This window comes from Ovis aries, chromosome 3, assembly GCF_016772045.2.
Source record: "Ovis aries strain OAR_USU_Benz2616 breed Rambouillet chromosome 3, ARS-UI_Ramb_v3.0, whole genome shotgun sequence".
Lineage (NCBI taxonomy): Eukaryota > Metazoa > Chordata > Mammalia > Artiodactyla > Bovidae > Ovis > Ovis aries.
The window spans coordinates 137,416,340-137,432,399 of NC_056056.1; the positions used below are offsets into that span (position 1 = coordinate 137,416,340).

At 43.6% G+C, this 16,060-nt stretch overlaps 1 protein-coding gene across 1 annotated transcript; it reads right to left on the reverse strand.

Annotated features, from left to right (window-relative positions):
* Nucleotides 1-123: 123 nt before the first annotated feature.
* On the reverse strand, nt 124-14,879 carry SPMIP11 (sperm microtubule inner protein 11). Its single transcript, XM_027967392.3, has 4 exons — nt 14,662-14,879; nt 3,704-3,826; nt 720-864; nt 124-305 (listed from the first exon to the last, which is right to left on the reverse strand). The coding sequence occupies exons 1-4, from the start codon at nt 14,714-14,716 to the stop codon at nt 257-259; spliced, it is 372 nt and encodes a 123-aa protein (XP_027823193.2). The 5' UTR covers nt 14,717-14,879; the 3' UTR covers nt 124-256.
* Nucleotides 14,880-16,060: the final 1,181 nt, after the last annotated feature.

Below are 16,060 nucleotides of genomic sequence, written 5' to 3' on the forward strand. Positions count from 1 at the left end.
GGTCTGTCCTGGCCCCTCCCAAACTAAGTACCAAGCTCTGACTCCTTCAGGAATCTCTCACAATCCTGATCTCACAGGAATTGGGGAATAATTTCCCACTCACTCATTTCCTGTGTACACAAGTTACTTCTAGATCAGTCTATTTATTGCACTTTCTCAGTCCCCTCTCCCCACTAGTCAGCCATCGGAACCAGGATACCACCTCTTCATTGCTCCATCCGCAGTACTATCTTGTCCTTCTGCAAACATATCCTGGTTAATACAGACTGAAGTTCCTGTCATTGAGAATAGAGTGATCCATAAACCTGGAAAGAGACAGTCTCCGATTCAGCTAGGTTAGGCTGGACTGGGGGTGGGGTGGGGCTTAAACCTTGAATGGGCAGGGGTAGTGATGAAGTGGAGCTGCTGCCAGTGGGCGGTGCTTAGAGAGGTGGGAGGTGGCAGCGAAGGGAGCAGAAACATTCCAGGCCTCCCACAGGCCTGCTGTAGATTCTCGAGTGTTCAGAAGTCATAGCCATAAGGTGAAACACAAAGACATGGATGAATCTTTAGCTCCTTTGAATAGCCACTACTAGCAGTAGCCACTACTGCCCAGATTCTGGGGCCAGTTTTCTCTGGAAAGACCAAAACCTCCTATTCCATTTCCCAACTCTGAATAAGATGGAAAGCATCTCTAAGGATTTAAGTGATCTCCCCACCCTCCCCCCTCCCAGCCTAACCTGGTCATTGCGCTTTTGATGAGGCAGTGGCGGGGGTTCCGGATCCACGGCATGGTCTCTTCTGGGCGCACTCCTGCAGCATTGGACCGCCAGAAGCTGAAGTTCTGAGCATCAGTCAGGGGGACCCTGAAGACCTGATTAGGGACTGAATGGTTGGGCAGGTTATCAGATTTCTTAGAGTTTGTGCCTCAGGGCACCACAAGCCCAACGTAGCAACTAGGCTTGACTAGATACTGAGAAGTCCCAGAAATGTAGTCACCACACTCAGCTCCACTTCTGGATTTTACCATCTTACACCCTACATGGTCAGTGGAATCAGTCTTGGTTCTTCCTGTGTTTACCACAAGTCAATCTCTAAGAGCACTTTCCCCAAGTGCTAAGGTGGTGCAAAAACAAGTGGTCTACCTACTTGGTTTCTTTTCTATTTGGCCATGCCACATGGCTTGTGGGATCTTAGTTTCCCAACCAGGGATTGAACCTAGGTCCTCAGCAATAAGAGTGCAGAGTCCTAACCACACATCCCGCTTAGAAAATGTGCAAGAAGGGTCTACTGGTTCTTCCTCCCCTCCCCCTTTGATTATTTCAGGAAATTCTCTGAAATTTAGCAGTGAGACTGCCTTATATTTAGGTATTGCTAACATATAATTGTGAGAAGGCAATGGCAACGCACTCCAGTACTCTTCCCTGGCAAATCCCATGGACGGAGGAGCCTGGTAGGCTGCAGTCCATGGGGTCGCAAAGAGTCAGACATGACTGAGTGACTTCACTTTCACTTTTCACTTTCATGCATTGGAGAAGGAAATGGCAACCCACTCCAGTGTTCTTGCCTGGAGAATCCCAGGGATGGGGAAGCCTGGTGGGCTGCTGTCTCTGGGGTCACACAAAGTCAGACACGACTGAAGCGACTTAGCAGCAGCAGCAGCAACATATAATTTATCAAGTGAAAGTGAAGTCGCTCAGTCCTGTCTGACTCTTTTCAACCCCATGGACTGTAGACTACCCGGTTCTTCATTCGTGGGATTTTCCAGGCAAGAATCCTGGAGTGGATTGCCATTTCCTTCTCCAGATCTTCCCGACCCAGGGACTGAACCCGGGTCTCCCACATTGTAGGCAGACGCTTTACCGTCTGAGCTACTAGGGAAGTCCTATAATTTATCCAGTACCTGTTAAATTCTAAATGTTGTATTAGATATTTAAAAATTTTTGAATATCAGACTTACCTAGATTTTCTTTATTTGGATTTTCACTATTGTATAAATCTAATTATACCAGTGTATAAAACTTGTATTTAAAACTTAGAATTATAGCCTAATATTCTGGCTATCTAGTCTTTATAATTATTATTTTTTTTAAAAAAATCTCTACTATATTATTGGGGCCTTCCAGGTGTCTTAGCGGCAAAGAATCTGCCTGCCAATGCAGGAGTCTCGGGTTTGATCCCTGGGTTGGGAAGCCCCTCTGAGGAAGGAAGTGGCAGTGCACTCCGGTATTCTTGCCTGGGAAATCCCATGGATAGAGGAGACTGGGGGGCTACAGCCATGGGATTGCATAGAGTCCAATACGATTAAGCAAAAAACAAAACAAAACAAAACACCACACTTCCACTTTTCACTGTTACAACTAGGCTATTAACATACTGATACAGTTCTGTCACCACAGGATCCCAGAGTTGCCCTTTTACAGTCACATACTCCTCCTTCCACTCCTTGGTAATCAGTAATGTGTTCTTCAGTTCTGTAATTTTCTCAGTTCAAGAGTGTTGTATAAATGGCATCATACAGTACGGGATCTTTTGGGGACTGGCTTTCTTTACATAGCAGAATTCCCTGGAGATTCCTGCAAGTATCTGCCTATATCAGTAGCTTGGCCTGCTGCTGCTGCTGCTAAGTCGCTTCAGTCGTGTCTGACTCTGTGCGACCCCATAGATGGCAGCCCACCAGGCTCCCCCATCCCTGGGATTCTCCAGGCAAGAACACTGGAGTGGGTTGCCATTTCCTTCTCCAGTGCAGGAAAGTGAAAAGTCAAAGTGAAGTCGTTCAGTCATGTCTGACTCAGCGACCCCATGGACTGCAGCTTGTCCTAGGTACTTTTTAAAATGTAAGTTTCTCTTTCTCAAAAAACACTAGAGTGTTATTCCAGTTTTCAGGTGGTCTAGAGGCTTCCCTGGTGGCTCAGAGGTTAAAGTGTCTGCCTGCAATACGGGAGGCCCAGGTTTGATCCCTGGGTTGGGAAGATCCCCTGGAGAAGGAAATGGCAACCCACTCCAGCATTCTCGCCTGGAGAATCCCATGGACAGAGAAGCCTGGTGGGCTACAGTCCATGGGGTCGCAAAGAGTTGGACACGACTGAGCGACTTCACTCACTCAGAGAAGTTACGTGATCAAAGGATTTTGCCCTAGGTCACACAGCTTGTTTGGAGTTGAAAGAAAGTGAAGTCGCTCAGTCGTGTCTGACTCTTTGCGACCCCATGGACTGTAGCCTACCGGGTTCCTCCATCCATGGGATTCTCCAGGCAAGAGTACTGGAGTGGGTTGCCATTTCCTTCTCCAGGGGATCTTCCCGACCCAGGGATCGAACCCCTGTCTTCTGCATTCCAGGCAGACGCTTTAACCTCTTAGCTACAAGCTTTGATCCTCATAACAATCCTGTAAGATTGGTGGAGTCGGCATTTTCTGCCTTTTTTTTTTTTTTTAATGAATGAGGAAACAAGTTTAAAAAGGATAAGTGACTTATCCACGGTGAGACACTTGAAAGAGACAGAAAGTACTCACAGGTAGGTCTTCTGCTATCAATTCTGATTCAGTTTTTATCTTATCTTGTTTACCTCACTATTGGAGCCCACTTTCTCCCTCTTCTCAGTCTCTTCTTGGCTCTTTTTGACCTCGCCGCCTGCTCTAAAACAGCGCCCACCACATCCCAGCCACTTTAGCAACTCAGACACACTTTTCCTGCCCCTAGAATTGTGACGAATCCAAGATACTTACATGTCTTTAACGATACCTTCCGAACAGCTTCGTGGTACTTTGTGTGGCTATTTTGGTGCACAGAATAATTCCCATCTTCTGAGGAAATAGGGGGAAGCCTTGTGGGCACTGGATCCTTCTGGTCTGAAACGAGAGCAGACTTGGTCTGAGTGCCTAGCAAATGGGATTGTTTGGCTTTCTCAGTCTCTGGTCTCCACGCTAACCCGGCACAGGCAGGGGTCCCTCCAAGCCCCTCACAAGCCAAGTGCTGCAGGGTAAGAAGGCATTCATGGGACACAGCAGTATCAGGAAGAGCATTTTGGGCAGCAGGCATCAAGTATGTTAGGAGCATTAGAGAGCTCTCAGCTTGCTATTGGTTTAGAGCTGGACTGGTGCTGGGTCAAATGGAGAGGGACAGGGCCAGGAGCTGGAAAGGCAGTATAGAGTGGGATGGTGTAGTCTTAGCATTCTTACGGGGGTTTAGAAATCTTCTCAGATGCAAAATCTGTATCTTCTTATAGTGACTGAAAAGATGAGATTTTCCTTACCCAGTGCTGTGGTCTGAATGTTTGAATTGCCTCCACTCCATCCTCCCCCTAAATCCATATGTTGAAAACCTAATGCCCAAGGTAATAGCATTTGGAGGTGGGGCTCTTGGGGTGTGATTCATGAGATGGAGCCCCCATGAATGGAATAAGTGCCCTTATAAAAAGAGACCTGAGAGAGCTTCCTGGCCCCTTCTGCCACGTGAGGGAACAACAGGAAGTCTGCAACCTGGAAGAGAGCCCTCACCTGGCTTCCTGATCCTGGACTGCTAGTCTCCTGTGAGAAATAAATCTTTGTTTATAAGCCACCCAGTCTATGGTATTTTGTTATAGCAGCCTGCATGGACCCAGCCTCTCTTGTAGGAAGGCCAAGGGCCAAGAGTTTTGGCTAGGCTAATCAACACGTCTTCTTCAGATTTTGAATCAAAGATTGGGGTTGCAAAGAAGCTGGACCACGTGAAGTCTTTTTCTGTTGATGGAGGCTGGGGCAGTGAAGCTGCCTCTTGTCTCCAGCAGCGCTGTCTGGGGCCCAGTGTCCTCGGTGCTGGCAGCGCCCACCACAGCACTGAATGCACTGGCGGAGCTGCACAGCCAGGTCTGTGGCATGACTGTGAACCTTGTTTCTGGTTACTCTCTGCCCAACGTGGTTCTCTGTCCCTTCTACAGTTTTTATGTGCCTCCTAATATTTTTTAAACAACTATTTCAAGGACTTGCCTGGTGGTCTAGTGGTTAAGAGTTTGCCTTGCAATGCAGGGGGCTTGGGTTTTATCCCTGGTCAGGGAACTAAGTCCCACATGCCACAGAGCAACTGAGCACACGCACCATAACTAGAGGGTCTGTGGGCTGCAGTGAAAGATCTCACGTGTTGCAACGAAGACCTGACACACCTGAATAATAATTTTTTTTAATAAAAATTACTTCGTTGTGTAACACACATAAAAAAAGTTGTATGTATATAATTTATACAACTTAATGAGTTTGGAGATAAGTATACACCTGTGAAACCATCACCAAAATCTATGCCACAAACATATCCATCTCCTCCAAAAACTTCCTCTCACCTTCTTAATTACTATTTTGTAACAAGAACATCTAACATAAACTCTAGTCTCTTTGTAGAGTTTTAAGTATATAGTATAGTGTTAACTATACTGTGCTGTACAGTAGATCTCTAGGATTTATTCTTCTTGCATGAATACTTGCATGAAACTTTGTACTCCTTGATTATTGCCCTCCTGTTTTTTCCTCCCCTGAGCCTCTGGTAAACACTACTGTATTCTTTGCTTCTACTGATTTTAATGATTTTAGATTCCTCACATAAGTGGTATCATGTAATATGTGTCCTCTGTCTGGCTTATTTCACTTGGCATCTCTTCCAGGTCCATCCATGTTGTTGCAAATGCCAGGATTTCCCTATTTTTTTAAAGGCCAACTAATATTCCGTTGTATGCATTTACCACATTAAAAAACCCATCCAAGCCCTAATGGACATTTCTGTTACTTCCATGTCTTGTAGTGTGCATAATGCTGCAACAAATATGAGTGTGCAGACATCCCACTGAGACCATGATTTCAGTTTCTTTGGGGATATATGTACCAGAAGTGAGATTGCTGGATCATATGGTAGTTCTATTTTAGTTTCTTGAGAAATTTCTTGAGAAATTGCCCTGTTTTCTACAGTGGCTGTACCCATTTGCTTACCTACCACAATGCATGTGGGTTCCCTTTTCTTCTCACCAATGCTGTTATCTTTTGTGGATTTTTTTTTTTTATTATACCCACTTTAAGAGGTGTGAGGTGATATATCGTTGTGGTTTTAATTTGCATTTCCCTGATAATTAGATGTTGAGCATCTTTTCATATACTTGTTGGCCATTTGTTTGTCTTCTTTGGAGAAGTCTATTCAGATCCTCTGCCCACTTAATTGGATTTTCTTTCTTTTTTTGCTATTATAGGAATTCATTATGTGTTTTGGGTATTAACCCTTTATCATATATATGGTTTGCAAGTATTTTCTCCCATACTGTAGGCTGTCTTTTCAATTTGTTTCTTTTGCCACATGGAAGCTTTTAAGTTTGGTGTAGTCTTACCACTATCTTTAAAAAAAATTCATGTTCTACTTAAATAGGCTAGATTTGGCTTGCATCTCAGAATCCTGAGCTTGTCGTGAACTGGATCAAAGCTTGCCATTCTCTCTGGAAATTGTTGAGATTGCGGACTCATCTTGGGTGGGTGGTGGGGATGCCTGCTGTTCTGTAGTTCTTTCGCAGTTCCTGCTTTCCCCTTTCTTCTGCTTGGCCCCACACGTTGCTCATCATCTCTGTCCCTCCACCCTCCTTTTTGCCCTCCCATGGACATCCTTAACATTCTCTGCGATGGTGACACCACCAGAGTGGGGCAAAGTTTGAGTCCCCTCCACTGACAGTTGAGGGCTGGGACAGGTGGAACCCTGGAGTGAACCAGGGGTTGGCTTCGTACTTCATCACAGGTTACATTTCCTAGAAACAGTGTCATTTGAGTTTGGTTGTTTGACTCTGGGCTAAGTGAGGGTGGCAGAATGTCCATGGCCAAGTAAGTGTAGACCAAGAAAGAGCCTAGTGAGCAATGGGACCTGGACTGCAGGCAATTATTGATTAGGGTGCAGGTGACAGAGGGAACTCTTTCTCTGGTCCTGAGGCCTCAGGCTGATAGTTCTTTAAAGTATAGCCATATGATTATTATCAGATAACTGTTACGTCAGTTTCTGAGTAGTGGGTGCCCAGTTTCCTGTGTGGGTTACCATGTGCTTGGAGGCATATTAGACAGTGTCACCCACTTGGATGCCTTCCTCTTGAATCAAGCACCAGTTGGCCTACTCCTCGGATCAGTATTTGGCAAGCTGGAAGATATTTTTGGTAACCCATAGCTTTGCCAAGTTTTGGAAGCCACCCGAGGTGAAGGGTGGTGAGGGGTAGGTAAGAATCATGCCACAGCTACTGTGAAAGAGCATGTTCTGGATAGCGCAATGCAATGAACTCTTTATAAGCAAATTCCACTGTGGCAAGGGAGAAAAATTCATCATTTTTTTTGGCAGATGGTATAACAGAGGTTCTTCATCCACTTAGTTAATACTATACTCCATATGGTTTTTTGTGGTAAATAGATAGGAAGGGCCCTGACAGCTTCTTCTAGAACCAGGCTATAAATTAGGAATTGCCAAAAGACCAGATTTAATGCTTTGAGTGGACTGTGAAGGATATATGGGGTAATGCAAAAGTATGGCTGGATCTTCTACTTTTCCAAATTTATGTTGCAGATTTCTCAGTAGTATAAGCTTCCCAGCGCCCCTAAGAAGGTCACAAAATCTTAGTTTCCCACTGCTTTGCCCACTGTTTCTGTTAGTTGGAACTGGGGCTGATTTGCCACAATGTTTTTTTAGAATGGGTCTACCTAGGATGGTTCAGATGGTAAAGAATCTTCCTGCAATGCAGGAGACCTGGGTTTGATCCCTGGGTCAGGAAGATCCCCTGGAAAAAGGAACAGTTACCCACTCCAGTATTCTTGCCTGGGGAATTTCATGGACAGAGGAGCCTGGTGGGCTATAGCCCATGGGGTCACAAAGAGTTGGACATAACTGAACAACTAAGCATGTACGCTACCTCAGTGGCTCCCAGAATTCTGAATTTTAAGTTAAGGTATTTGCCTGTCTGTTCCAGATTCTTAGTACATAGTGATGATAATATCTAACAGATATTACTTGAAGTTGGTGTCACTGTAAGCAGAGTAATACCACCCAGACTAGAAATGCATACAAGATATTTGTAGAACATACTTGTAGAAACGCAAACAAAATTTCTAGATGTTATGGTATTGTACATAAAATATGACTCCTATCTAAGAGGTCGTATCAGATATGAGGCAAGTTGACTGGAGTATTAACACAGACTGAAACTGGTTGAAGTAGTTTTGGAAGCTATCTTGCACTTAGTCTTTCCTGACATCAGGAGATTGTCAGTGATTTGGGAGAAAGTGAACAAGAACATAAACCCAGGCAACCAGACCAATTCTCAGGGCACATTTTACACATGGGGGCAGTTCCTTTACCTCTGAAAATATCTTCCTTAAAGTGGTGCAGTTCTTCAGAATTCTGAACACAGGGAAAGTTTGGGGGGTGCATGAGATAAGAGAGAGACAGTGCTGGTTGCAGACTGCTGATATAAAATGGACTGCATGGATCTTCTAGCGATAACAACAAGAAGAAGAGCTGATATGCAATGAATGTGCTTGGCACAAGTGTAAAACGTGGGTACTATTACCTTATTTCATAAATGGAGAAACGGAGGCCCAGAGAAGTTAAGTGATTTGCCAAGATCACATGACTAGCTTATGGCCAAGACACGAGTTTAACCCAGCACTTTGGCTCAACTGCCCATGCTCTTAACCACATTAAATTGGCTTCTGAAATATCATCAGGGTTTCCAGGAAAGACCAAAGGCTAAGGAAAAAGATGAACTGATAGAACTACCCTCTTAGTGGGCTCTCTTGTGTATAGCTCAGTGAGGGCCCTGTCAAGGGTGTCTTCTCACCCTGAAGAAGCCTGTGTTGGATAAGGGACTTAGTAATGATATTACCTTGTTCCAGAAGCACATCTTTGCCTCCCTGAGCGTCACTTAAATGCAGAACACCATTTCCTATGGCTAGCATCGAGGGAACAGAGAAGACGAACCTGGTGGCTCACTCTTCAGTGGATTAGACCAGCCTCAGTGGGGAGAACCAGCAGGGAAAGACCAAGCCCCTGTGAAAAAAGTGGTCTGTCTGCTGCAATACAGACACACCTACCTTGGAGGTGTCCATTCCTGAGGCTCTGGCAGGGTGGTATTACTCTGCTCGCAGTTATACCAACTTCAAGACAACTGCAAGTAATGTCTATTAGATATTATCTAACTGTGAGTAGCTTGAGTATCTTGTCCCTCTAGTTTCAGGTGGATGAAGATGACGGTCTCCAGCAGCTATGAGATGTATGAGTGTTTCCAAAAATAATAATTTCAGTACGTTTATCCATTTAGAAAGGCAGAGGGGCTCAGAGACTTTGGCCGGTTCACTCTTGGCTGCATTGTGCCATTCACGCTCCTGTTCGAAAAGCCAGAACTACAGTGCCCTCTGCTGGAGTCTAAGAATGGCATATCCAGCTGTCTTATAGCGGGTCATCAAACAGGCAGCTAGCAGAGGTCAAGAGAACTAGGAGACTGAGCAGAGTACTTTCCAGCAAGGGTAGGGAAAACCACGTATGGGATCCCTTTGACAAGATCCAGAAAATGAGAATACAAGTGATACATACTCAGTTTTTACCAAAGATGTACTTTTTCTTTGAAGAGATTCATTTGGAAGTAAGAGCAACTAGGAGGACTCATTATGGGATTCCTCTGGGAGGAGGAATGATAAAGGCTGCAGTGGAGGAAGATGGAGTGAGGCCCTTTGGATATGCAGAGCTCGGAGGTCACTGTGTCTGTGGCTGGAGGGCAGTCACTAGAGTCTGGCAGGCAGACTCCTTCATTTGTTTCCGATCAAGAACAAGCATAAGCACTCTTTACCACCAATCCCCATCAATTTGCCTCTGAGATGCCTGTCAGTGGGCAATGCCCTGCGTGGAGATGTGTGTTGGGATTCTGTCTAGCTTGACCTAGGTTTTTCATATAACAAGGCAAGCTGTCTTAGCAAAGGGCCATATAAGGGAATTTTTCTGAAATTCTAAGACACTTCTGAACCAAGAAAAGAGTCCAGGTGTGATGCTAAAAGAAGATAGGAGAATAGGACTCAAAGCAACTGGTGAGACAGATTGAGCAAAGGAAAGGACAGATATGTGGCCAGGCTCTCCTGGGCAGGATAGGGAAGGGAAAGCTTAGGCACTCAAGGTGAATGAACTCAGGAAGCTGGGCTGAACCTGCAGGGGCAACTAGTAGAATCAGGATCAGTAAGGTGAGTCTCGGAGGGGTAGGAATTACTGATTGGTGGACAAGAGAGTTCTGGTCACTGGTCAGGGATGCTCTTCTGTGAGCAACTGCAATTGACCAGGCTCTTTCAGGGTCTGGATGAGCTATCCTTTGATGCCAGCTAGCATTTGTTGCTTCTCAAGAAATCTTATGGTTAAAAATATTGCTTTCCATGGGAACTCCCTGGTGGTCTGATGGTTAGGACTCGGCGCTTTCACTGCCAAAGGGCCCAGGTTCAACCCCTGGTTGGGGAACTAAGATCCTATAAGCTATATGACCCAAATATATATATTGCTTTTCAGGCTCTCTACCCTGGCAAGTATGTTTGGAGTAGCAAATATATTCCAGTCAGAGGAAAGGTATATATTCCCTATGTAAATAAAATTATGGTTTTTAACTTTTCTTCCAATCATCTGTCATACAGTTTTATGTGCTAGGTCTTAGGTGTATTACATACATTGTATGTTTAATTTACTCTCCAAAACAGATCAGTAAGGAAGGCATTATTATCTCCATTTACAGGTGAGGAAAATGGGGCACTCTGAATTTGCTTAGTGTGACTTAGCTTTGAGTACCTGATAAAAATGAGTTTCTGAAGTCAAGGATAAACCAAAATATGCTCTCCACACCTAGTATTCCCCTTTGGCTTTTCTATTTTAGTTCTTTATCAGGAGGAAAGGAAAGGAAGGGGGCAGAGACTGGCAGAATATTTAGTTACCTGTGTTGACTCACTTCAACAAGTTCTCATTATGACTATAATAAGGAAAGGTTGAGTGGGCCCTCATATCTACTAGAAGGGGAAAAAAACTTTCTTCAAAGAAAAATTGTGAATAACTAAAAAATATCATTATAGTATGTGTTAAGAATGTGAAGTGTTAATAGATTCATTTTAATGTTGCTGTTAAAGCCCTCACTGAAGAGCCAGGTAAGAGTGTGGCTGATCTGAGCATGGAGAACAGGTTGAAGTGCTAGTACAGGCAGTCAGAAGAGGGTCAAGCCACTTGAGTGAATGTATTAACAGAGTGAAATCAGTCAGAAAGCGAGCGGGGCCAGAGAATCATTCTGAATACAACTCACAGCCCTGTAAGATCACTTGTGTTGTGGAACTAAGGGTGAGCACAGTCAGGAACTGTGTGTTCCTTAAATTAATGAATATAGAAATTGAGATTAGAAAGACCTGGTTAAGCGTGGTGGATGGATGTGGTTTTGTAAGAGCCAAACAGAATGCAGTATTTTCTCCACACATACTTTTCCCAAACCAGTTCTGAAGTAACAGAAGGGTATGAAGCAAGTTCCCCATTATGGTGGTCCACATTCCCAAACCTCTACCAGCTGACGTACTGTAAGCAACATTAGCACCATCAGGATTCAGAACCAGGTGAGCTCTGTTGCTCTTTCTTGTTAATATGTTAAATAAGATGAAAGCTAAGAGTTTACCATTTAATTTGGCAACATCACCATGGATAGGAGCACTGGTGACTAGGTATGTTTCAGTGGACTGGTCGGGGCAAGAGCCCGATTGATGTAGGTTCAAGAAAGACTGGCAGGACATTTGGAGACAGAAAGACCTGACAATTCTTTTGAGAAGCTTTTCTGTAGAGGGGGTAGGCAGGGAAATAGGATGTAAGGTTTTAAGATGGAAAAAATTGTAGCATGTATGTATGTAGACAGGAATGGTTAGACACAGAAAAACTGAGGCAACAGTTGGAGTAGTATCTTTGAATAGTCAAAAATCTGATGCACCAGTGGAGAGGTTGGTCTTAAGTGTGTAGAACATTCACTTGTTATTCTAAGACATATATGGGCACAGATGCAGGTAGATGGATAGATATGGTTTGTGAGGGGTTATATAAATTATCTTCCAGTTGCTTCCATTTTCACTGTGAAATAGAAGGAAAGCCATTATCTGAGAGTGAGGATAGGGGAGGAAGTGGTGGAGGTATGAGGGAAGAGAAGATATGAAGAGGCCTTCAGCAGAGTGAGAAAATGCATAGAACAAAGAAATGTAGTCTGACATTTGGGCAGCCATAAAGACCCACTTGAGTTTAGTGATCAGGAATTTTAAAGTGAGGTCAATCAGCATGGTGGTTTTTCTCCTGTTGATGAGTATAAACTACTTTTCCTAGGCATTTTGGTATAATCAGGAGTGGGAGGGGGGAGAGTGGTGGAGCAAGAAATGGCGATAACAGCTTGAGGGGATCATATGATCAGGAGAGGATTCCCTTTTTTCCCAGATGGAAGAGATTACAGCACATGTGTATACTTATGGGAATGATCTGGGAAGAGGGACAAAACTGAGGGAGAAGGGGATAATTACAGGAGCAAAATCCTTGAGGTTAAGAGTGGATTAGATCCATGACTTCCCTGGTGGTCCAGTAGTTAAGAATCCGCCTGCCAATGCAGGAACACAGGTTCACTCTCTGTTCCAGGAAGATCCCACGTGCCACAGGGCAACTAAGCCTATGTGCCACAACCACTGAGCCCACGCTCCAGAGCCCGTGCTTCCTAACAAGAGATGCCACCACAATGAGAAGCCCACTGCACTGCAACAAAGAGTAGCCTCCACTTGCCACGACTAGAGAAAGCCCACTTACAGCAGCAAAGATCCAGTGCAGCCAAAAATAAATAAACCTAAAAAAAGTGGATGAGATAGAGCAGACAAATGGAGTTAGTTCATGCATTGTAGCAGAGGGAAGATAGAAATGCAGTGGAATGTTAGATGTGATGATGGACAGTGTCCTTTGATTACTCCTACTTAGTTAAATAAGGAACAAGGAAGTTACTACCTCAGAGTGAGGATGGGAGAGGGCATTTTAGAGATTTGAGGAGAGAATAGATGTGAAGTTGCCTTGAGGAGTAGGAGAGTGGCTAGGGAAATATAACAGGATTATCAGGAAGTCCCAAGTGCTCGCTTGAGATTTGTGGTTATTGTTCCTAATCATTATAGGAAGACTAGATATCCTAGGAGAAGAGCCATATACACATACCTTTGTCTTGATAGATTGCCCTGGAGTTCAACACTCCAACTCCCTTGAGTTTCATAGCCTTATCCTGAGCTTCTAGAGTCAGCCTATGTACCCCAGAGCTTGGTCACATGAGCCCAGACTTCAGTTCTGGGGCAGCTGAAGTGGCTTCAAGGGAATACTAGAAACAGAACATAATTGCTATTGAGTGGAATTTTTACGTAGAAGTTTCTGAATAATATAACTGAAACCAAACTTCGCAGAGGGTAGTCAAGTTCCCTGACTGTCTTTGTGCATAGATATTTCAGGATGTGCACAATTAAAATGACTGGTGAAGAACACACAATATGCTGCCACTTTATGGCAAAAGACACACATGGATTGAAAGTGAGGGGATGGAAAAAGATACCTCATGTAAATGGAAACAGTAAGAAATCAGGGGTAGCAATACTCTTATTAGACAAAATAGACTTTAAAACAAAGTCCATGAAGAAAGACAAGGACACTGTATAATGATAAAGGAATCATTATATTACAACAAGAAGATATTACATGTGTTATTAATAACATATATACACCCAATATACACCCAACAAGACAAAATGGTTCTCTAAGGAGGTATTACAAAATAGCTGAAAGAAGAAGAGAAACAAAAGGCAAAGGAGAAAAGGAAAGATATACCCATCTGAATGCAGAGTTCCTAAGAATAGCAAGGAGAGATAAGAAAGCCTTCCTAAGTGAACAGTGTAAAGAAATAGGGGAAAACAATAGAGTGGGAAAGACTAGAGATCTCTTCAAGAAAATTAGAGATACCAAGGGAACATGTCATGCAAAGATGGGCACAGTAAAGGACAGAAACAGTATGGACCTAACAGAAACAGAAGACACTAAGAAGAGGTGGCAAGAACACATGGAAGAACTGTACAAAAAAGGTCTTAATGAGCTGGATAACCACCATGGTATGTTCACTCACCTAGAATCAGACATCCTGGAGTGTGAAGTCAAGTGGGCCTTAAGAAGCATTACTACAAACAAAACTAGTGGAGGTGATGAAATTCCAGCTGAGCTATTTAAAATCCTAAAGGATGATGATGCTGTAAAGTGTTGTACTCAATATGCCAGCAAATTTGGAAAACTCATCAGTGACCACAGCACTGGAAAAGGTCAGTTTTCATTCCAATTCCAAAGAAGGGTAATGCCAAAGAATGTTCAAATGACCGTACAATTGTGCTCATTTCACATGCTAGTAAGGTAAAGCTCAAAATCCAAGCTAGGCTTCAACAGTATGTTAACCGAGAACTTCCAGATGTACAAGGTGGATTTAGAAAAGGCAGAGGAACAGAGATCAAATGGTCAACATCTGTTGGATCACAGAAAACCCAAAGGAATTCCAGAAAAATATCTACTTCTGCTTCATTGACTAATCTAAAGCCTTCAACTGTGTGGATCACAACAAACTGTGAAAAACTCTTAGAGAGATGGGAATATCAGACCACCTTACCTGCCTCCTGAGAAATCTGTATGCAGGTCAAGAAGCAACAGTTAGAGCCAGACATCGAACAATGGACTTATTCAAAGTTGAGAAAGGAGGCTGTATATTGTCACCCTGCTTATTTATGCAGCGTACGTCATGTGAAACGCTGGGCTGGATGACTTGCAAGCTGGATTCAAGATTGCTGGGAGCAATATCAATAACCTCAGATATGCAGATGACACCACCCTAATGGAAGAAAGCAAAGAGAAACTAAAGAGCCTCTTGATGAGGTGAAGAGAGGAGAGTGAAAAAGCTGGCTTAAAATGCAACATTGAAAAAACTAAGATCATAGCATCTAGTCCCATCACTTCATGGCAAATAGGTGGGGAAACAATGGAAACAGTGAGAGACTTTATTTTCTTGAGTTCCAAAATCACTGCAGATGGTGACTGCAGCAGCAGCAGCAGCGGGAGACTTTAACAACCTCACTGACATCAAAGGACAGATCTTCCAGACAGAAAATCAGTAAAGCAACAGAAATCCTAAAGAACACAATAAAACAGCTGGACTTAACTTATATCTACAAGACACTACATCCAAACAAAACAAAACAAAACAAAGAACCAGGACTTCCCTGGTGGTGCAGTGGATAAGAATCTGCCTGTCAATGCAGGGGGCACATGGGTTTGATCCCTGGTTTGGGACGATTCCACATGCTGAGGAGCACCTAAGCCCATGCACCACAACTACTGAGCCCATGCTCTAGGGCCTACAAGCTGCAACAGCTGAAGCCCACGTGCCTAAAGCCTGTGCACCACAACAAGAGAAGCCATCACAACGAGAAACCCATGCACCAGAATGCAAAGTAGACCCTGCTCGCTGCAACTAGAGAAAGGCCGTACAAAGTAACGAAGACCTAGCACAGTCAAAAATAAAAATAGATAAATAATTTTTTAAAAAAGAACCAGAGTACACATTCTTTTCAAGTCTCCAGGAACATTTTCTAGAATAGACCACATAATTTCACACAAAGTTAAGAGGAGAGAAATAATTTCAAGCATCTTTTCTGACCGTAGCAGTATGAAAATAGAAATCAACCATAGGAGAAAAAAATTCTTGTTACAAATGGGAGATGAGTCACAGGTCTCTGACTGGGATTCAGTGAAAGTAGTCTGTGATCAAAGTGGGAGTTGGAAGTGCTTTGCTATAGTTTTGGCCTTGAACTGCTTCTAGATTTTGAAATTTGCTCTTATGAAGTTCTTGCCTTACCTCTACACATGGCTGGTTCATTCTCATTCTTCATGAAGTTGCTCAAATGGACCTCTCCAAGTTACTCTCCATCATGGGATCTATGAACTCAGTTGCCTCCAAGAGTCAGGCAGATAATGAATAAAACAAACTGAGCAAGAAACTTGTCCAATCAAAA